Source organism: Peromyscus leucopus, chromosome 20, assembly GCF_004664715.2.
Source record: "Peromyscus leucopus breed LL Stock chromosome 20, UCI_PerLeu_2.1, whole genome shotgun sequence".
Taxonomy (NCBI): domain Eukaryota; kingdom Metazoa; phylum Chordata; class Mammalia; order Rodentia; family Cricetidae; genus Peromyscus; species Peromyscus leucopus.
In genome coordinates, this window is record NC_051080.1 from 450942 (window position 1) to 473736 (window position 22795).

General features: G+C 39.4%; 1 protein-coding gene across 3 annotated transcripts; it reads left to right on the forward strand.

Moving 5' to 3' along the window:
- Positions 1-97: 97 nt before the first annotated feature.
- Positions 98-21988, forward strand: Gtsf1 (gametocyte specific factor 1). 3 transcript variants are annotated; one of them, XM_028874348.2, is made up of 9 exons: positions 98-187; positions 2012-2056; positions 5566-5666; positions 12968-13094; positions 13666-13749; positions 14212-14275; positions 17157-17251; positions 18055-18088; positions 21884-21988. In XM_028874348.2, exons 2-8 carry the CDS (start codon positions 2041-2043, stop codon positions 18069-18071), a joined length of 504 nt encoding a protein of 167 aa, XP_028730181.1. In that variant the 5' UTR covers positions 98-187; positions 2012-2040; the 3' UTR covers positions 18072-18088; positions 21884-21988. The 3 variants fall into 3 exon arrangements, with proteins under 3 accessions (XP_028730181.1, XP_037053163.1, XP_037053164.1); XM_037197268.1 differs by lacking the exon at positions 98-187 and adding an exon at positions 1000-1030; XM_037197269.1 differs by lacking the exon at positions 98-187 and adding an exon at positions 1257-1347.
- The last annotated feature ends 807 nt before the right edge of the window (positions 21989-22795 follow it).

The window sequence follows — 22795 nt, forward strand, 5'->3', positions numbered from 1 at the left end:
GATGGCAGGAGGGCGAGCCAAGAGCAGAAGGGATCGCAGGCGTGGGCCTCGCAGCACTGGGCCTGCGCAAGCCAGTCACAGGAAGTGCGGCCCCGCCCTGGCATCAGGCCAGGCCGGAAGTGGGCGTTGCCGGGGCCTGGCTGTGAGGCGAAGTCGAAGTCGGTGGTGGGGAGAGCGTCTGACTGAGGTAGGAAAGAGGAAAGGTGGTATGGCCTTGGCTTGGTCAGCCCCTGGAAGCGGTTCACGGGCGGGATACCTTCAAGGTAGTGTCCTCCTTACTCCCCAGCCGTGAGCCCTGGCCACCGCCGCGTCGGCCATCGTCCCCTCGACGCCGGCCCGGCGGCACGTTTTCTACCTTGTTTTCAGGGTAACCTCCTCCCCCTTGCCTGCCCCTTTTTCCCTCTCGTTGTTTGACTCTTCTCGAATCTAGGGACTTTTGTGTAGAGGGAGAGAAATTACTGCTTTGCCGAGATCTGCGATTTTTTTTCAGGGTTCAAATAGTGGCTTCAGATTCTCACTTTTTCCAGTTCACAGCAGCCTAGTACCGAGGAAAAGAAATCGAATCACCTGTTAACAGTTTGATGGGGAAAGTCAGAGACAGCTGGGTGATGTTATAAATTCCAGCGCTCTTGACCTACTTATAGTCAATGTGCTTTCTGGGAAAGAATAGGTCGACTGCCTAAGTTGCTGAATACTGCGTTCATCACTCATATACCTTAAAGTAAAATTTAAAAAAGTAATGCTTGATTCGTCCTTCCAAACCTTTTTTATTTTTAACAAAGTATGACATAATTGTAATAGAGGTTCCAAAAGGTCAAGATAGTTTAATCCAAACATGAAGAATAATTTTCAGATAGTTTCCCTAGTGATTGTCATTAACAAGTGGGCTCTGCGGCAAAGCACTAACCTAGAGTTCAGCTGATCACCTGTATTTCCTAACAAAGGTTCTAATGCTGCTTATGTCATAGAATGGGGAGAAGGGGTGTGGAATTGTGTGAGAGGCCAAAGGAGAGCTTGCCTAGAGACAACTGTATGTGCATCCAATTTTCAGAAGATTCCTATGGGAGTGGTTATATACAAGATTAGTTTTCCCATAATATTAAGTGAATTAAATCAGTGTGTAATAGAGCTCTCCAGTAAAAGAGAATTCAAACTGAGACGTTTTCTCTTTTAACGTTTTTCATTTCTGTTATAATTGTTCTTTTACGTGTTCTCTATGAGTTCTTAAATTCACATGTTCCCTCACTATAGAGAGAGAATCAGTGCTGACTGAAGTAGTACTCATCTTGCCATTGTGTAAGAAATGAGAGGGACAGAGTGAAGCATTGCTAGAAAGGGAGAACATTGGTATGACATTTTCTGATCACATTTAAGAAAAATCATTAAATAAGATTTATTTTTATTTTACATGTGTTTATGTGCATTTATGAGTGCACTATGGGCATGCATTGCCCACATAGGCCAAAGAGGGCATTTGATCCCCTAAAACTGCACTTGTAAGCTATGTAGGTGCTGGGAACCAAACCCAGATCCTCTGCAAGAGCCCCAGAGCTCTTAACCATTTAGCCATCTCGATAGCTGGAAAGAAAAACTTTAAAGTAGTTTATCTGGAATTTTAAATAATGATGTTTTATGGCTTCAACTTACCCCCTACTGCTAATGTTAAATAGCATCAAACTCTAATAGCAGGTGAACAATGGCAGGCGTTATAATTCCACTTAAAATACTTTGCTGTGTTGTCACTTGAATGTAGTTTATGTCAGTAGTCATATTTGGCCCGTTTGTGGGCCCTAGATTTTATTCCAAGAGTATGAATTATGTGATGATGCTAAAATTAGTCATAGGGGTAAAGAATGTTTCAAAGAAGAGAGATGTTTGGGGAGGAGGTCGTGTACTAAGGGTTTGTTTTATTGAACTTGGGCAGCCTCAGTTCCAGGAATGACTCTACATTTTAGGGCTGCCTTTTGATGCTTCTCACTTCTGATTCTCTGAACCATGTTTTTCCCTCTAGCACTTGAACAGGACTCCTTTGCCATCAGCATGGAAGACACTTACAGTATGTACTACTTGCTGCTTATAGAAAATAATACATCATTTATTCATAGTTTGATGCCTGACTAGACTGTATGTTATGAAAAATTCAGATTTCTCTGTGAAATGCTGAGAAAGAAAGGTCTATGTGGTGTTGAGGTATAGAAATAATTCAAATTTTAGGACTGGAGAAATGGCTCAGTGGTTAAGAGCAGTAGCTACTCTTTCAGAGGACCTGGGTTCAATTCTCAGCACCTGTATGGCAGCTCACAACTGTCTGTAACTCCAGTTGCAGGGGATCACATACATCACACAGACATCCATGCAGGCAAAACACCAATGCACACAAAATGAAAATAAATCAATGTAACACAAATCTTAAAAGGTCTTATAAAACCAAACCCAGAGCCAGGTGTTGGGTTAAAGCTGGAAGATCAGAGAAATGGAACAAGCCACAGCTACCTCACCTTGCCAATTCCTCAGCTGATCCTGTTTCCTCATACTGGAAGCCTTTGAGTCCTCATCCAAATGGATCTCAGCTGAACTGCTGCTAAAAGCCTAAAAGCTTAACCAGCTCTAGTTCCTGGTCCTCACGCCTTGTATACCTTTCTGCTTTCTGTCATCATTTCCTGGGATTAAAGGCATGAGTCACCATGCCTGACTGTTTTCAATGTGGCTTTGAACTCACAGAGATCCAGATGGATCTCTGCCTCTGGAATGCTTGGATTAAAGGCATGTGCTACCACTGCCTAACCTCTATGTTTAATATTATGCTGTTCTGTTCTCTGACCCCCAGATAAGTTTATTGGGGTGCACAATATATCAACCACAAATCATTTTTTAAAAATTTTTGTTAAAAAGAAATACTCAAATTTTAAGAAAGACACTTTAGTCTCCAGCCATATCACCCTGAACAAATTGGTCTGAAACAAAACACTTTAAGTAATTAAAGAGCTATGAGAACCAGTTGTAATGGGATGCACTGTAATCCCAACTCATAGGAAGCTGAGTCAGGAGGATTATAACTTCTAGGCCAGCATGGGCTTCACAGCAAGATTATCAAAAGACAAACCAACAGGCCAGTTAGATGGCTCAGCACTGAAGTGTTTGCCATACAAGCCTGATAGCCTTAGTTTGAGTTCAGAAATCATGTAAAAGTAAGAGAGAAAACTGACTTCATAAAGTTGTCCTCTGATCTACACACACACCATACATACAATAATAAATACAAAATTTTTACAAGACTGATCTGTAGCTCAGTGGTAGAGCATTTGTATAGCATTCTTAAGACCCATAATTTGGTCACCAACACCAAGATAGATGGGTGGATGGGTGGATGGGTAATGGATAGATATTTCTTTTCGATGTAGAACAGAGCTGACCTAAATTGCCAGACCAAGAAGTAAAGCATATGGTAGTTCTCATTATCAACTTTGACTCATACTCTATATGGGCAGTAATAATTTGTGTGAATCATAGAGTGCTCCATTCTGTCAATTGCTGACATTTGCTAGTGATGGAATGGATTAAATGAAGGAAAACTAATAAGAATTTCATCTGTGAATGCTCCCTGGGTGTTCTGAAGCTTCAGAAATAAGATTGCAGCCTAAGAAGAGCTCAGTTGGCATAATAAGCATGCCAGTCCTCTAGGACTTTTTCCTCCCTGTTCATTCTGTCCTTCAGATAACCTTTCAGGCTCATTTGCATCATGACCATGGTTAGCAATTTATTCCATGTTTACCACTCTTCCAGTGAAACTGTCTGTTTCAATTCCCCTCTGGTTTCTGATTTTCATTGCAGTCTTCTGGTTTATAAGCTGCTTATCAAAGGTGAATTGTTTATCTTTTATCCTTACCTTCAAGGGGTGGCAAGAGTGTTTTATTAGGTTGCCTTTTGCTCTCAGAATGTACTTAGCCATTTAATTTTGTTTCCTAAACCAGGCTTGTTAAGACTGGGGGCACAGCCAAGGCAGCTTGGATAGCCTAAGGGCAGGGTTTTCTGGACACAGCAGTCCATGCCTACAGTTGTCTTAGCTGTAGGAGACTCTGTCTTTGCAGTATATTGTAGAAGTAACCATCTTATTAAATAAGAAACACAGAGCCGATGTAAAGATAAAAGCCCAAGAGGTCAGAGCTAAGAGCCTTACCCTTCCTGCTTCAGCGATCCTCTTCAGCCAAGAGAGACCTACTTCCTGTGTGTTTGTCTTTATATAGACTTTCTGTTCTGCCTTCTCATTGGTTGTAAACTCAACCACATGACCGCCTCGTCACTGCCTGTCTGTACAGACCTCCAGGTCTTCTATGGTTGGTATTGAGATTAAAGGTGTGTGTCTCCAATGCTGGCTGTATCCTTGACCACACAGAGATCTACCTAGCTCTGCCTACCAAGTGCTGGGATTAAAGGATTAAAGTGTACCATGAACGCCCAGCTCTGCTATGGCTTACTATTAGCTCTGACCCCCAGGCAACTTTATTTATTAACATACAAATAAAATCACAATTCAGTACAAATAAAATATCATCATAGTATATTGTTATTTTTGCTGGCTGGTTTAATAGTCATTAGATTAAGGAATTTTTTTTCTCATCTATGTTCCAAATTATGAAAAGTAAAATTATCTGACAAAAGTAATGAGATCATGGACAAGAAAAGTAGAACAACCAATACAACATACAGGAGTAAAGCAAAGAACAGATTGGGGGAAGCTCTAGTTATCACTACTTCCATAGAACATGCTATTGAAACTCTATGGCTATCAACTTGTTTACTAGAAATAGACAAGGATGCTAATTATCCTCAGCTTTTCATAGGGCCAACTGGATTGGGAGAGTAGAGTTCCCAAGTGCAGTGGGTCACAGTGGTTATTGGTACACCAACAGTACATTCCACCTTTGGTGGACTATTTGAGAAACCTTGGTTGGAGTAGCTAGAGAATAGAAATGACCCTGAATTGTTACCTTTAAGAAAAGAAAAGGAAGAAAAATACTTTGGATGTCATTTAACATGTTTGTTTTATAATAAGAATGAAAACTATATTCAGTGAAATGTGAATGAGACCTCAACATGCCATTGTTGGTACTACTGTGCTTAAGAGTCAGTGATAGCACAATTTTATTTTCTCATAGTTATCATTTAGTCACAGTTTGGGTTTTTTTTGTTGTTGTTGTGTTTTTTTTTTTTTTTTTTTTTTTGGTTGGTTCATTTGGTTTTGGGTTTTTGTTTGTTTGCTTGTTTTGTTTTTGTTTTTAGACAGGGTTTCTCTGTGTAGTCCTGGCTGTCCTAGAACTTACTCCGTAGACCAGGCTGGCTCAAACTCAGAGATCTGCCTACCTCTGCCTCCTAAGTGCTCTGGGATTAAAGGTGGATGCCACCACTGCCAGGCCAGTCACACTTTATTTTAGTCAAAGTTTTCTTTAGACTGCCTTATTCTTTCACTAAGGATTTATTGAAAACATTAATATACCTAAAAGGCTGCTGTAGTTTTACAGGATCCTATTATACTTTATACTTACTGTATTTTTTTCTCTCTTTCAGTCGACTCCCTGGACCCTGAAAAGTTATTACAGTGCCCCTATGATAAAAATCACCAGATCAGGGCCTGCAGGTTTCCTTATCATCTTATCAAGTGCAGAAAGGTAGGGTATTATTTTCATAAATATGACCTTTCATGCCACCTTGGATTCTTCTGAAGAGCCAAGCTTTATAGGCAACAAATTATTTAACATAAATATTTTAATTGAATGCCAGATTGTTTGGTGATTCTACCTTGTTAAGTTCCAATATTTACAGATGTCTTATTCTTTGAAGTTTATAAATTTTTGTCTTTTTTTTTCTTTCTTCTAACTATCAACAAAGCATTGTTTATAAACAATATCTCTAGAATCTTACCCTTTGGAAAACAGAAGAATCACTAATTTTTTTCCTAGTAATGAAAAATCCCTCTTACCTTACAAATTTGATGTGTTCTTTATTCTGATAAGTACTAAGTACCCTATTTTTTAAAAATATTTTTAGATTTATGTATATGGGTTGGATATATATATGTACACCATGTGTGTGCCTAGTGCCCGTGGAGGTTTGAAGAGAGAGGGTATCGGATCCCCTGGAACTGGAGTTAAAAAGATAGTTCTGAACTACTGTGTGGGTGCTACAAAACAGACCTAGGTCCTCTGAAAACACAAATGTTTTTAACCACTGGGTCTTCTTTAACCCCTATTTTACATTTCTTTCTGACTTCAAGAAAGTATTCTTCCTAAAAGTAACTCTCCAAGTTTCAACATCTTTTTTTTTAATTTATGTATATGTATGTCTGTCTGTGTAAGTTTATATGCACAATGTATACAGAAGTCCACAGAGGCCAGAAGAAGGCATCGGATATCATGGAACTGGAATTAACAGACAGTTTTGAGCCACCATGTAGGTGCTGGGAACTGTAGTTAGGTCCTCTGCTAGAGTAGTAAATACTGTTAACCAATGAGTCTTCTATCCAGCCCCAAAATCTCTTTTCTTTCTAATTTGTTTTCTCTCTGCTTACTTCTTTATAGACTTAGATAATATAATGTACTCTAGACCTCTGTTAATTAAAAATTACTAGCCAAGCAGTGGTGGTATACGACTTTAATCCCAGCACTCGGGAGGCAGAGACAGGTGGATCTCTATGAGTTTGAGGCCAGCCTGATCTACAAAGCAAGTTCTGGGATATCTAGAGCTGTTACACGGAGAAACCCTGTCTCAAAAACAAAACAAAACAAAACAAAAAACCAACAAACAAAAAAAAACAGTAAATAAATAAATACTTTTATAGGGTTGTTAGAATACTGATGTCAGAGCTGGAGAGATGGCTTACTGCTTTTCCAGAGGTCACAAATTCTACCAATTATATCAGGCAGCTCACAACTTCCTGTAATTCCAAATCTAGGGAATCCAGTGCCCTCTTCTGGCTTTCCATAGGCACATGTACTCATGTGCACATATGCACACAAAGACACACATACACACACATAATTAACAAAGTAAGATCTTAGGGGTTGGAGAGTTGGCTCAGCAGTTAAGAGCACTTGGCTCTTCCAGAGGTCCTGAGTTCAATTCTCAGCAACCACATAACCATGTAATGGGATCAGTGCATGAAGACAGAGCACTCATATACATAAAATACATGAGTAAATCTTAGGGGAAAATGTACTTCAGTGGTTTTAAAGTAAGATATTTAAAAAAGAAGTTTTTTTAATATTTATATTTTTTGTATGTAAGTGTTTTGCCTACATATACATATGTGTAACACATGTGTACCTAGTGCCCAAGAAAAATTTGTAAGAAGGCATCAGATCCCCTGGAACTGAAGTTACAAATAGTTGTAAGCTATCATGTGGGTTCTGGGACCAAATCCAGGTCTTCTGCAAGAGCAGTAGTGCCCTTAACCTCTGAGCAATCTCTTCAGCTCCTAATTTTTTTTTAAAGAATACCAGTATTAGATACAGATACCAAAAAAGGTTAGTATTTAATCTAAACTATATATAATTCATATTTAATATTTTTTAAAAAGTATCTAGGGCTGGGGGTGTAGTTTAATTTATAGGATGTTTACCTAACATGTATAAAGCCCTTGGGTTCAATCCCTTGCACCACATAAAACCATGTGTGATTTTTTTCAAGCCTATAATTCCAGCACTAAGGAGGTAGCGGCAAGAGAATCAAAAGTTCAAGGTTACCCTCAACTATATAGCAAGTTGAGCTTGCTAGTCTGGGCTACATGAGACTGTCTCAAAACAAAGAAGCACACAAACCAACCATACATAGTGGCACACACCTATAATCCAGACGTTGTAATCAGGAAGTTGAGGCAGGAGAATTGCCATGAGGTCAAGGACAGGTAAATTATATAGTGACCTCCTGGGATATATGATAAGACCCGGTCTCAAGGAAAGGTGGTGACACATGCCTTTAATCCCAGCACTTGGAAGGCAGAGGCAGTCGTATTTCTGAGTTTGAGGACAGCCTGGTCTACAGAGAGAGTCCCAGGACAGCCAAGGCTATACAGAGAAAGCCTGTCTTGAAACACTCCTCCTCTTCCCTGACCAAAAAAAAAAAAAAAAAAAAGACCCTGTCTGAAAAAACTAAGTGGAAAATGAAGAAATGATTCAGCAGTTAAGAGCACTTGTTTTTGCAGAAGACTGGGTTTGATTCCCAGCATCCACATAGTGGCTTACAACCATCTGTAACTCCAATTCCAGGGGATCTGACCCACTCTTCTGATTAAACACACATATGATGCATATACATACACACAGGCAAAACATTCACACATATAAAATTAAAAAAATAATTAGCTGGGAATGGTGGTTTATGCCTTTAATGCCAGCACTCAGGAGGCAGAGATAGACAGAGATAATCTATGAATTCAAGGTCAGCCTGGTCTATAGAATAAGTGCCAGCCAGGATAGCCAAAGCTGCATAGAGAGACCCTGTTCCAAACCAACCAAAAGAAGAAGAAGAAGAAGAAGAGGAAGAGGAAGAGGAAGAGGAAGAAGAGGAAGAGGAAGAAGAAGAAGAAGGAAGAAGGAAGAAGAAGAAGAAAGAGAGAAGAGAAGAAGAAGAAGAAGAAAAAGAAGAAGAAGAAGAAGAAGAAGAAGAAGAAGAAAAGAAGAAGAAGAAGAAGAAGAAGAAGAAGAAAGAAAAGAAGAAGAAGAAAAGAAGAAGAAGAAAAGAAGAAGAAGAAGAAGAAGAAGAAGAAGAAGAAGAAGAAGAAGAAGAAGAAGAAGAAGAAGAAGTGGAAGCTGGAGAGATGACCAGCAGTTAAGAGCACCTGTATTGCTCTTTCAGAGCACCCAAGTTCACATTGAGTGGCTCATAACTGCTCCAGGAGAACCCAACACCTCATACACATTTAAAATAATTAAATTTAAAAATTTTAAGCTATTTTCCTTAAGTGGATATGGTGGTGCATGCCTGTAATCCTACCACTTGCAGGGGTAAGGCAAGAGTGTTGCCACAAATTCAAGTCCAGTCAGGGCTGTATAGCAAGACCCTGTCTCCAGAAACCTTTGCTTTTAATGTCTAACATGCCTTATGTAAGTAATGGAGACTGTGTTTTATTTTTCTTTTCATTTTTTGTGGGGGAAAGGGAAGGCAGTACTGGGAATTTAATCTAAGGCCTCACATCAGAGGAGTAAGTGCCCTTACCACTGAGCTGTGTTGCCTGCCTTTAATTTTGAGACAGGACTCACTGAGTTGTCCAAGGTGACCTTGAACTCACAGCCCAGGCAGACTTTGAACTTTCCATCCTCCTACCTTAGACTCTTTATATCTGGTATTATAGGCCTGAGCCACAAACTGCTTTTTTTGTTTGCTTGGAGTTGTTGGGGAAGGAAAGAGACTTAGTTTTTTGAAGTAGGGCTTTTTGTAGCCAAGGTTGGTCTCAAGTCTCTAGTTAAGGATAGCCTTTACCTTCAGATCTCCCTACCTCCACCTCCCAATGCTGGAATTGAAGGTCTATGCCACTATAGCTGGCTCCAGTTTTCTTTGTGTGAGTGTGGTGTATGGAGTGTATGTGCATATGTGTGCACAGAGGAAGCTAGAAGAAGGTATAGGATGCTCCCATCTATCACTCTACCTTATTCCTTTGAGACAGAGTCTCTCTCAGAACCTGGAGCTTCTTTTGTCAACCAGGTTGGCAGCCAATAAGCCCTGCAAGTTACCTACTATCTTTGCTGCCTACCAGCACTGGCTGCTTTACAGGCATGCAAGACCATGCCCAGTTTATTACTGGGTGCTGTTTTGCTGCTGGGGGGCCAGCCCCCAGCAGCACAGGGCTCAAAGGGAATCCAGAGTCAGCATGTACAAAGACTTTTTTACCTGAGGAGGTTAGGAGGAAAGACACTCACATTCTCTTGATGGTTTCCTTCTTTATTCTTCTGTATTCTTCATTCTGTGTGTTCTATATTCTCTTTTCTTATCTGTATTCAGAAATGTCCCTTCTGTCTCTCTAGATGTTTTCCTTCTTCTAACTCTCTTGATGTTCTCCTCCTGATTCTCCATTCTTGATGTTTTCCTTCTAACTCATTCTTGATGTTTTCCTTCTAACCCATTTTAACTCTTATTCTTGATGTTTTCCTTTTAACTCAATTTAACTCTATCTTTATTCTTTTCCTTACAGCTTATATACCCCAGCAAAATCTTTCAAGCAATATAAAAATTACAATGTGGTTACATTCTGTTTTTCAAGTGAATGACTATAATGAATACAAGTAAAAAAACAGCATGTTTTCCATATCCTTTACATGATTAAACATTTTACATATTACAGGTGAAAAGTAAATTATCCCAAGAACCCACATACATTCATACCCAAGCAACTTGTTATAGATTAACTGTGTAGGCAAGCAAGGTATTCTTCTTAGCCAGGTGTTTCATTGGCAGGCTGTGTTTTGCAGTTACAAAGAAAGGGCCAATTACTTTATTATCTTGAAAGGTATAATCTTATAAAGAATCTTAAAGAAATTATAAACCTAAACTTTTATACATGCAAAACAGTCAGCTAGCTCTACTTTAAATCTTTAGAGTGCATACCCACTCATCAATAGTTTTTTATATCAGGAGAATGAGGGCAGAAATTGGTGTAAGAAATTAATCATCACCTTTGATTATCAACCAATCCTAGCAAGAAAGGCACATCAGCTAATGATTGATAATTGGGCTGCTTTGTTCTTGTTCCCTGACCTTAAAGAGTTCCTCACTCAACTATGTGCCTTTCTAAAACTTTAGATTATCTTCTTGGGTTTTTCATCTCAAAGCTATTTGACAAAAACATCTTAGTCTAACTTTAAGTTATTTTCAAAGCTTTGTTTCAGCTATGATGACTCCAAAACCTATGAACACATCTTCCAACATTAATGTTAAAAAAATTTAAACTAGCTGGGCTCCTAGGACTCAGTTGTTTTTCTTAATCATTAACCTAAGCCACAGTCTATATATACAGCTTCTCAATAGAAACTCATGTGTTGTAGCAGTGTGACACTTCCTTGTTTTATTTTTTATCAAAACTCTATTTAAACTAATTTTATTATCAGCTAAACAGTACAGTTTAGGAAGTAATCATCTTCATAATCACAGGTAAAAATGCCCAATGGAATGGGGTGTTTCCAGGAGATAAACACACTACATTACAAACAGTGGGGATCTCCCCATACCCATTCACACCATGCCAGATACCAGAGAAAGATAGCAGAAGCAAACATGTAAAGGCACAGCAGAAGCAAAAGACATTCCAGGGTCTGTGGTCTTGAGGCCTTGCCTATCTGAGATTCACCTGTCAGGGGTTGCCCCCTGAACTTGATCCTTGACCTCCTGAACTTGACCTTGAACTTCAATTGCCACCTGCTGCTCCTCTGATATAGCCACTAGCAGTGCTGGAATCCAAACCAAGCCTCTCATGATTGCTCAGTAAGCAGCAATCTTAACCAGTAAGCCATCTCTACAGACCATGCAAATTTCTTAGTCTTTCATTTTTTTCCAGCCTGCTTCTCACTAGTTTTACATTTTGAATTTTGTTTGTGATACATCTTTAAAACTTTTTATTGACAAAAGTTTTTCATACAATATATTTTGATTGTGTTTCCCTTCCCCTGATCCATCTCAGATCCTCCCTACCTCCCTATCCACCCAACTTTATGTTCTTTCTCTTTAAAATAATAATAAAACATTTTAGCATGTATATGTTTATAAGTATGTGTGTGCCACAGTGTGCTTGTGAAAGAAAACAACCTATGAGAATCAGCCCTCTCCTTCCACCATATAGGTCCTGGATATCAAACTCAGGTTGTCAGACTTGGTGGCAAGCTCCTTGACCCACTGAGACATCTTATTGCCCCTCTTTTTTTTTTTTTTTTTTTTTTTTTTTTTAAAAATATGTGTGTGTGAGAGAGTACCCACAGAGACCAGTAGAGACTGTTAAATTCCTGGGAGCTGTAGTTACAAAAAAAGGCCTCTACTTTGGGTACTAGAAAAAAACTCAGAGCCTCTGGAAGGATAGCAGCACTCTTAATGATCCACTGAGCCATCTCTCCAGGCCCTCATTTTCTTAAATTTCTTAATTGCTGGTACATTTGTCATGACATTTAGGTGATAATAAATCATTTTGGGGAGGTTTAAAACAAGGTACTAGCCCACAAAGTGCTTATCATTTGGGTTTTTCCTAAGTGAAATAGATAAAATAAAGGTTAAATTATTCACCAAGTAGTGGTGACATGTGCCTTTTATCTCAGCACTTGGGAGGCAGAGGCAAATGGATTTCTGAGTTCAAGACCAGCCTGGTCTACAGAGTTCCAGGACAGCCAGGGCTGTACAGAGAAACTCTTTCCCTAAAAACAAACAAAAGAGGTTAAGTTGTTCAGGGCCTCATTTCAGGCATCAATACTATAAGTAAGTGTCCCTGTGTTGGTCTGAAAAATCATTAGCTTGTCTCTGCAGCTCCCTATTTCCCAGCACTGTCACATTGCAATAGCAGGGTCCTGCTGCAGTGCAGGCTGTTTCATTGTTAGTGTTGATCCTGAATGTCAGCTTTCAAAGACACCCAGAGGGCTCCAGCATTGCAGGCTGTGCTGTCTGACAGACGGAGAAGACTGCTTTGCTCTTTATAAGCCACTAAAATCCCAGTATGGGGGCGGGGCCAAGGGGAGGGTAATCCCTACAGTCATAACCAAAAGGTTTGCATTTTGACGCTACTGAGATAGTAGCTGCATGGTCTATGTGGGTGATAACTAATTCCCTCTTAGGTTTCTGTGATGAGTTGCCCACCTTGACTGAGTGTACCCACCACAGCTGAGATATAAAAACTTGCTGAGGAATTACACAGAGCCATTTATAGAAAAAGGCTGAGCTAGTTTCCATGGATTTTATGAGATCTAAAAAATTGATAGATCCCTTAATTTTGATTCCACAGAATCATCCTGATGTTGCAAACAAATTGGCTACTTGTCCCTTCAATGCTCGGCACCAGGTTCCCCGGGCTGAAATCAGTCATCACATCTCAAGCTGTGATGACAAGAGCTGTATTGAGCAGGATGTGGGTAAGTCTGACTAGCTAAAATGTTGCAGTACTGGGGGTTAGCCGGTCAGTTTGTAGTTATGCTAGGCTTTCACCATTTCAAAGGAACATTTTTCTGCCTTTGAGATGGTTATGTCATTGTAGCAGTGGGTTGTTAGATTCTTATATAGGTCAGACTGTTTTCTACTATTATAATAAATCATCTAAAAATAAAGTTCTTGAGGCTGGAGATAGAGCTCTGTGGGTCAAGCTCTGTAGTTTCCAGCTCCTTTGCCAGAAAAATCATAGGCATGGTTGGCACTAGCCTGTAATCCCCAAACTCAAGAAATGGAGCAGGAGAACCTGAAGGTCAAGGTCATTTTTGAGTTTAAGACTTTGTCTCAATAAATAAATAATCCTGTTATTGCTATAAATATGGTAATGGTCTTTGTTTCTGCTTCTTGTTCCTGTCAGCTTCCATCCTATCCATATTTAAAAACAAAGACTCAATAGGCTACCCTGCAGCTTTTAAAGGCCTTAAATCCCTTAAACAGAATAACCTAGCTGGTCCTCCCACTCTGCCCTTTTTATGTCAAATCTCTGTTGTCTTGCAGTCAACCAAACCAGGAACCTTGGACAAGAGACTCTGGCTGAGAGCACATGGCAGTGCCCTCCTTGTGATGAAGACTGGGATAAAGGTGAGATGCCTCTACATTTTTTTCTTCACATATTTAAATCTCAGATCATTTGCTTAAGACAGAAGGAAGATTTTCTTTTTTATGAGCATACCATGTTGTTTGGAATGCCTTATTTTTATTGGGCCACAAAATGAGCACATTTGTATCACTGTGCAGACACATAGAACAGCCTATCCCACTTGATTAGAAGAAGCATTTCTTTACATCTGTTTTCCCCATAAATTCTATTGTACCATCTGTGCGTGATTGTTACTAGGCACAATTACTATTATTTATGGCTCTTATGGTTTTATCCTTCAGATGTTAAATTCCTGCTTCTGTATTACTTGGACAGGACACTCAATCAGTTTTCACTTATACCCCTCAAAGCCTAGCTGTGTTATTTCCCATCTGACAAATTCAACTAACATGGATTGGTGTTTTTTCTAGTAGTATCACAAACTGTTTTGTTTCCTTTGGCAGATTTGTGGGAACAGACCAGCACCCCATTTGTTTGGGGCACAGCCAACTTCTGTGGCAACAATAGGTAAATTAAATGATCTTACTCTCATCACTACCTCCCCAAATCCAAAAATAATAATAATATTATTAATAAATAATAGAGTCAGGTGCCGTGGCACACACCTTTAATCCCAGCATTAGGGAGGCAGAGGCAGGCAGATCTCTGAGCTCTAGGCCAGCCTGGTCTACAACATGAGTTCTAGGACAGCAAGAACTACACAGGGAAACACTATCTCAAAAAACTAATAGTAATAATAGTAATAATGCAAGCACCATCTTTCCTTGATGAGGATTCATGGTCATAACCTAGTACAAATATTGTTTGGTGAGGGTTTTTCTTTTCTTGCTCTTTTGAGAGGGGGGGGGGTATGTGAGGCCAGAAGAAGTTGTCAGAAGTGTGTGTGTGTGTTTGTGTTTATGTATATGTATGTGTATTTTCCTTTGATCCTCTGGAGGCCACAAGAGGTTGTCAAATACAGAAGCTGGAGATAGGGGTGGTTGTGATCCACCTGACATGAACGCCGGGAAGCAAGCTACAGTGCCCTACAAGAGCAGCAAGTGCTCTTAACTGTTAAGCCTTACTTGTTCTTTGATCCATATAATCATGGACTTTATACCGGAAATATAATACTACTACTCTAGTCTAATAAGAAAAGCAATATTGCCTGATATTCTTGTATTTTAACTGTTTGGGGCTTTCTTCTTTGTTGATATTTTTGCTGGGTTTGCATTGTTTTAAGACTGAAAAAAAAGTTCTCCAGTTATACTACTTAGACAATTTTAACCCTAGATCACCAATAGCTGTGGTAGGGAACAAATCCTCTGGCTGGTGAGAATGCTCAATGAGTGCAAGCATTTGTGACTATGCCTGACACCTGAGTTTGATCTCCAAGACGCACATAGTGAAAGAAGAAAATAGGCTTATGCAAGTTGTTCTCTGACCTCTGCATACACACTGTGGTGTACACACGCATTCACACACAGAGACACAAACAGGATTTTTTCTTTTTTTTTTTTTTTTTTTTTTTTTTTTGGTTTTTCTGAGACATGGTTTCTCTGTATAGCTTTGCGCCTTTCCTGGATCTCACTCAGTAGACCAGGCTGGCCTCAAACTCACAGAGATCTGCCTGGCTCTGCCTCCTGAGTGCTGGGATTAAAGGCGTGCGCCACCACCGTCCAGCAGGATTTTTTCTAAAAGTTTTTTTTCAAAGGAGATTGGAGGGATGACTTCAGGGATTAAGAGCACTTGTTACTCTTTAAAGGACCAGGTTTAGTCCCCACATCCACATCAGCCAAACCTACAACTGCTTATAATTCCAGATCCATGGAATCCACACCCTCTTCTAGGCTCTGGACCCCAACACACATATGCACATACACACATAAATATTTTTTTAAAGATTTATTGATATATTTTATGTATATGAGTACCCTGTAATACACATAAACTCTTCTGTCATATACATATATGTATATGACATGCATGCCAGAGGAGGGGATCAACTTGAATTATAGGTGGTTGTGAGCCACCATGTGGTAGCTGGGAATTGAATTCAGGACCTCTGGAAGAGCAGCCAGTGCTCTTAACCACTGAGCTATCTCTGCTCAGCCTGTAAATATTTTTTAAAATCCTGAAAGTTCTTTGAGATTAGGAAATCCAAAGTATCTAATGAATAAGAAAGAGAATATATCTCTTATTACTAATACTGTGTATCCAATTTAGAAGTCAGATTTCTCATTATATCAATATTTTGCCTTAGAAGATCAAGTTTCAAATACAAGTGAGACCATTTCAGGGTTAGAAAATAAAGGAATAAAATGCTATACTTTATTTTTCCTTAAATGCTTAATTTTTTATTTTTAATTATGTGTATGTGGATATGTGCACATGAGTGGATGTGCTCACAGAGGCTGGAGGTGTCAGATCCCCTGGCTACCTAATGTGGATGCTGGGAATCAAACTCAGGTCCTCTGGAAAAGTAGTACATGCTCTTAACTGTTGAGCCATCTCTCCAGCACTCATAAAATACTTACTTTTTTATTTCTTAGTTACTGAGGTCAGTTAATAAATGCATATTATTTTTAGTCAATAACAAAAACTTAGATTAATTTTATTGGTGGCAACTTTAACTTCGGTTCTTAAAAGATTTATTATAGGAGCTGGAGAGATGGCACAATGGTTAAGAGAACTGACTGCTTTTTCAGAGGACCCAGGTTCAATTCCCATAACCCACATACTGTCTCCCAGCTCTCTGTTACTCCAGCTCCACGGGATTCCCAACACCCTCCACTGCCCTCTGTAGGCACTAGGCACACAAGTGATGCATATGGGCATACATGTAGATAAAATACTCTTACACATAAAAATAATTTATAAAGAGATCTGTTGCAGCCAAGCATGGTGGGAAACAGCTTTTATTCCAGCACTGACACTCAGGAGGCAAAGGCCAACAAATCACTGAGTTTGATGGCAACCTGGTAGAGAGTTCCAGCCAGGAATAGACACACCTGTCTTGTTTACAGGGGTGGGATTTTATATCATACTACTGACCAGTAGATGTAATTGTGTTTATCTCAATTTCTATAAAATGTAAGTGGTTAACTCTTTTGTTATTGTTTTGTTTTGCTTTTCAAGACAAGGCTGGCCTTTAACTCAGAGATCTGCCTGCCTTTGCCTCTCAAGTACTGGGATTAAAGGTGTGTACCATCACACAGTTAATTCCATCATAATGCACATATGAAATAAGGAACATTCCAGAGAAATAGTAATCATCCTAAGTGCAAGAATATTTTGAAAAAACTACACTTGTGTGATTCTTGTGTTCCCCACTTAAAAACACATTTTGATTGTCTTGTGTGTATACCTGAAGAATATTGATGATGACATCAAATTATTTCTTTTTTAGTCCTGCAAACAACATAGTTATGGAACATAAGAGTAACCTGGCTTCAGGCATGCGAGTTCCCAAGTCTTTGCCCTATGTTCTGCCATGGAAAAATAGTAAGTCAAATAGAGGTCAAAGTATTCTTACTCTCTTCATTGTGACAAAACAATTGGTTTGATTATTTTGGTGTCCAGCCTGATGCTGAAAGTAAGTGTGACTGTAAATTTTGTGTTCAAAGCACCTTACTTACTTCACAATACTCCTATGCCTGGTTACAAACAAGAAATTAAAGCTGAGTGTGGTGGTGCATGCCTTTAATCCCAGCTCAGGAAGCAGAGGGAGGTGTGCCGCCACTGCCTGGCAAGACTGCTTTCTTTTCCCATGATTCTCAATGGAATTCAATCATTAATTTTGAATTCTGCTTTAAGATTATTAACCCATATGTTCTAGGAATAAGTAATTTGTGTTTATGCCAGGCAGATGTGGTGAACACCTTTAATCCCAACACCTGGGAGGCAGAGGCAGAGGCAGGTGGGTCTCTGTGAGTTCCAGACCAGTCTGGTCTATAGAGTAAGTTCCAGGACAGCCAGGACTACACAAAGAAACCCTGTCTCCAAAAAAAAAAGTAATTTGGGCTGGAGAGTTGGCTCAGAGGTTAAGAGCACTGGCTGTTTGTCCTTCCAGAGGTACTGAGTTCAATTCCCAGCAACCACATGGTGGCTCACAAACCATCTGTAAAGAGATCTGGTGCCCTCTTCTGGCTTGCAGGGACACAAGCAGGTAGAATACTGTATACATAAATAAAAAATATGTATCTTAAAATCTTTTAAAAAAAAAGTAATTTGTGTTAATAAGCACTGAGGGTGGAATGAATTTCAATCGACATGGCATACTTATTTTAAAATGTTTATTCTCATAGATGGAAATGCACAGTAACTGAACATCTTTCTCAAGTAAGTATTTGTTTCATTCTACTATCTCTTCAGATGGTAGCAAGATTTAACTGGACATAAAGCAATTTGATTACAATTTTCTTTCAGATTTTCTTACCAAATTAAAGCTTTGTGTGTGTGTGTGTTACATATACATATATAGCCTCTATAATGGCTTTACAGGCTAATGAATAGGCATTTACTACTTAAAATTCTGTTACCATTGTTACCATGCTAAGTTCTTTCCCCTGATGTTAGTACACACTGCTTTTTTTTTTTTTTTTTGACATCAAAGTTGCAATCTAGATCTATCCTGCCTCTTGTAATGGACTAAGATAAATCAAACAGCAGTGCCTCACTGCTCTGCAATTTTTTTCTCTATACAGTACTGTTTAATTCTCATTTTTTAAAAAATTTATTCTTTTTTTAATGAGTATTTAAAAGTTTAAGGTCTCTTAAGAGTCTTGCACTGTTGATACTATCTAGTAGTTTAAGTGCAGAACCTCACAAAAATACCAAAGTCCTTTCCTTTTCCCAGATGAAACCTTTCCTGAAGGCCCTTCTGTGGGCTCGTGGTAGAGCTAAGCTTCGCTGTCTTGCCTGAGGTTGCCCAGCCCTACTACAGGTGGCAGGACTTTAGGAAGGCTGGGACAGGATTCTGTTTCAGCTATCTTGCAGATAATCCTTCAGCGTGTATTTATCGAATGAATGAGTGATTGGTCTGTTGCTGTCCAGTCCCCATCTAAACCGAAGCAGATGAATCTGTGGTAGGGTTCATTTTGTACCAGACCTAATATTTTCCTCTGATAAGTTAGAAAAGCTAGATGGAAACACCCAGCCAGGCATGGTGTCACACAGCATTCAGAGAATCAGAGGCAACAGCATCTCTGAGTTCAAGGCCAGACTGATCTACATAGCAAGCTCTAGGACAGACAGGACTACGTAAAAACCCATCTCAAAAAAACAAACAAATAATAATAATAATAATAAAGTTGTTGTTGTTGTTGTTCGAATCTAGATGGTCTTTTAATAAAAATCCCAGAGCCAGATATCAGGGTAAAAGCTAAAAGATCAGAGAAGCAGAACAGCCAGCCACTAGTTCTTACCTCTACGAAATCCTCAGCCTAAAGAGAGTAAGTTCCGGGCTGGAGAGATGGCTCAGAGGTTAAGAGCACTGACTGCTCTTCCAGAGGTCCTGAGTTCAATTCCCAGCAACCACATGGTGGCTCACAACCATCTGTAATGAGATCTGGCGCCCTCTTCTGTATACATAATAAATAAATAAAATCTTTAAAAAAAAATGTTTAAAAAAAAAAAGAGAGAGTGTGAGTTCCTGTTTCCTCAGGCCTTTCTCTGCCCTGCCATATTACTTCCTGGGATTAAAAGAGTATGTGCTTCCCAAGCAAAAGCTTGAGATCTGAAGCGCTGGGATTAAAGGTATGTGCCACCACTGCCTGGCTCTGTGTCTATCTGGTGGCTGGCTCTGTCCTCTGATCCTCAGGCAAGTTTATTAGGGTACACAATGTATCACCACAATAAATAAACTCCAGATGTAGTAGTGCACACCTTTAATCCCAGCACTTGGGAGGCAGAGGCAGGCAGATCTATGTAGGTTCAAGGCCAGGTTGGTCTACATTGTGAGTTCCAGGACAGCCAGAGCTACATAGTAAGACCCTGTCTCAAAAAAACAAAAAAGTTTTTAAAAGGTGTTAAGAAATAATAATAATAAAAGGGAGCGCCATTTAGTCATTAGCAATTAGATTTATTAGTTTTTCTAGCAATTGGCCACTTTTGGTAGGTTCTGACCGCTCCCCGAGACAGGATTTCTCTGTTTAGCCCTGGCTGTCCTGGAACTTGTTCTGTAAACTAGGCTCAAAGATCTGCCTGCCTCTGCCTCCTGAATGCTAGGACTAAAGGTGTGTGCCTCCACTGCCCAGCTTGGTAGTTTCTGACTTTAAATTGTTAAATGTATCTGGAAACCAGAAAATGAAATTTGGCTCCAGAAGAGACAGAGTAGCACTGAGATGTGTCAGAATACAATGAACAGACCTGGATAAATGGTGAACTTGGAATTGCTCTCTTACATCTCTCACAAGATGTCTGATGATAATACAGTATATAGCTGTCTAGTAAATAAGAAAGGCAACTCCGGGCTGGAGAGATGGCTCAGAGGTTAAGAGCACTGACTGTTCTTCCAGAGGTCCTGAGTTCAATTCCCAGCAACCACATGGTGGCTCACAACCATCTATAATGAGATCTGGTGCCCTCTTCTGACCTGCAGTCATACATGCTGTATACTAAATAAATAAATCTTTAAAAAAAAAAAGAAAGAAAGAAAGAAAAAAGAAAGGCAACTCCATGAAAACCTAGAAGCTTCTCATAAGATTAAGACAAGATATTCCCTTCCACTCACCCTACCCCAGACAAGGTCTCTTGATTATGTAACCTTAGCTGTCCTGCAACTAGACCAGGCTAGCCTCCAACTCATAGAAATCCACCTTTCTCTGTCTCCTGGGTACTAGGATTAAACTCAGTGGTATCTGCTGGTACTTGGCTTTTTAACTTCACTGTTATAGTGCTATTACACACTCTTACATGATGAATTTCTTTTTCTGTGTAACTCCTTTTTATTTAGGACAGCATCTAGATTATTTAAACCAAGGCTGACCTCAAACTCAAGGTTCTCCTGCCTCATTAAGCCTCTATGTGTGCTGGGATTACAGGTATGCACAAACATATACAGCTTTTTCTTAATCCTCTTAATAAAAAAGAAGCATTATTTATTAAACCTGTTGCAAATTCTTCAAGCTTTTAGTGGAAGGATTCAAAAGAAGTAGAAGATGTGATTTCCCTTAAGGACCAAGTATTAAAAGCTGGGTGTGATAGCACAAACCTGTAATCCCAGGACTTGGGAAGTGAAGACAAGAGGATCCAGAATTTAAGATTAGCCTTGGCTATTTAGTTTAAGGACAACCTAGTTTATATGAAACTCTCTCAAAAAAGGAGAAGTGGAGAGAGGCCAGCAGATAAAGGTACTTGCTTGCTAGCCTAAGGAACTGAGCTCTATCCCTGGGATCCATGTGTTAGAAGGAAAGAACCATTTCCCAAAAGTTGTCCTCTAACCACTGTGCAAGTATACACACACACACACACACACACACACACACACACAAAATAAATTTTAAAATGTAATTTTTAAATTTTTGTTAGATTTATTCATTTATATTTTGTGAATGTTTTGCCTACATGTATGTATGGCTACCACATATGTCTACCCATGGAGGTCAGAAAAGGGTACCAGATTCCCTAGAAGTGGAGTTACAGATGTTTGTGAACCACCTTGTGAGTGTTGGGAACCAAACCTGGGTCCTCTGCAAGAACATCAAATGCTCTTAACTGCTGAGCCATCTCTCCAGCCCTGGATGAATGTAATTTTTAAGTCTTGGTACACACACATATCAATACTATTAATTAATGAGTAATAGAGTATTTGAGAAGAAAAATACCAACATAAGTTAATTAGAATTCTTTAGAATTGCTCAAAGTAGTCAGCTACCTAGAGAGTCAGTTCTCACTTGTGAAACTGTTGACACAAAAAATGCATATTGATGACTGTGGAGAATGTTTTTAATTCAGTTAGCAAGTTTCCGTGTACACAGAGATACTAAAGAGGAGAAGATGTCTTGTTATTAACAACTGTGAATTTCTGGAAGATCGTTTATAAGACAGTTTGAGGGATTACAGTTGTGTGGACTGTTGTCAGATGTAGTTGATACTTCTGAAAGGAAGTAAAAACTTTTTCTCATTTCCTTGCAGATGCCAGACTGTGGAAGACTCTTGCTTTTTCCTGCTACCCAAGGGTTCTTCTTTTTTCTCTTTATCTAATTATAGAACAGTAAACTGTCTGTGACTTTCAAACTGGCAAGTACCTTTTTTATTTTCAGCTACTGAGACTTTGACTCCTCAATTATTTGATGCCAGAACCTTCTACACATTGCTGAATTAGACAGCTTGATAGTTTGGTTAAATACCTACTGCCCCAAATAAAAAAAAATCACTTCCCATTCTAGTTAATGAAACATAATGATGTGAAATTATCATACAGGATCCATAAACTAGAAAACTTGGATTAGAAAAAGTAACTCTGGCCGGGCGATGGTGGCACACGCCTTTAATCCCAGCACTCGGGAGGCAGAGCCAGGTGGATCACTGTGAGTTCGAGTCCAGACTAATCTACAAAGCAAGATCCAGGACAGGCACCAAAACTACATGGAGAAACCCTGTCTCGAAAAAACAAAAAAAGAAAAAGTAACTCTGTATTTGTGTTCTCTGGCATATGTAAACCAAATTCTTTTAAGCATTTAAAAAAACTAGGCTTTTCTGAGCAATACATCTCTTCATCCAGCGTCTTTGAGATGTCAATAGCTTATGTACAGCAGAACGCCCCATTCTCATTTAGACATTTTGCTGCTTGAGTATTTCCAGCATAGGGTAGGTTTTTGCTTTTGTTTTTTATCTCCCTGTGTTCTAGCTAGAAAATGTACTATCAAGCTAGCTCTGGCTTCTATATAAACAAAGGGAGGCTCAAATGGATAATTGGAGAAGGCATAGGCTTTCCACCTGTCAAATTTGATTCAGCTTAGGAATGTAAATATATGAGAGGCCCTGGTCACTGACTTCAGATGTGTGCCTAGCAATTTAGATTTCTAAATTGCCCAAAGCTTTGGC

Coding starts and splice junctions, on each gene's coding strand:
- Gtsf1 (XM_028874348.2), top strand. Junction 5,667..12,967: donor ATCTTATCAAGTGCAGAAAG/GTAGGGTATTAT, acceptor TTGATTCCACAG/AATCATCCTGATGTTGCAAA. Junction 13,095..13,665: donor CTGTATTGAGCAGGATGTGG/GTAAGTCTGACT, acceptor GTTGTCTTGCAG/TCAACCAAACCAGGAACCTT.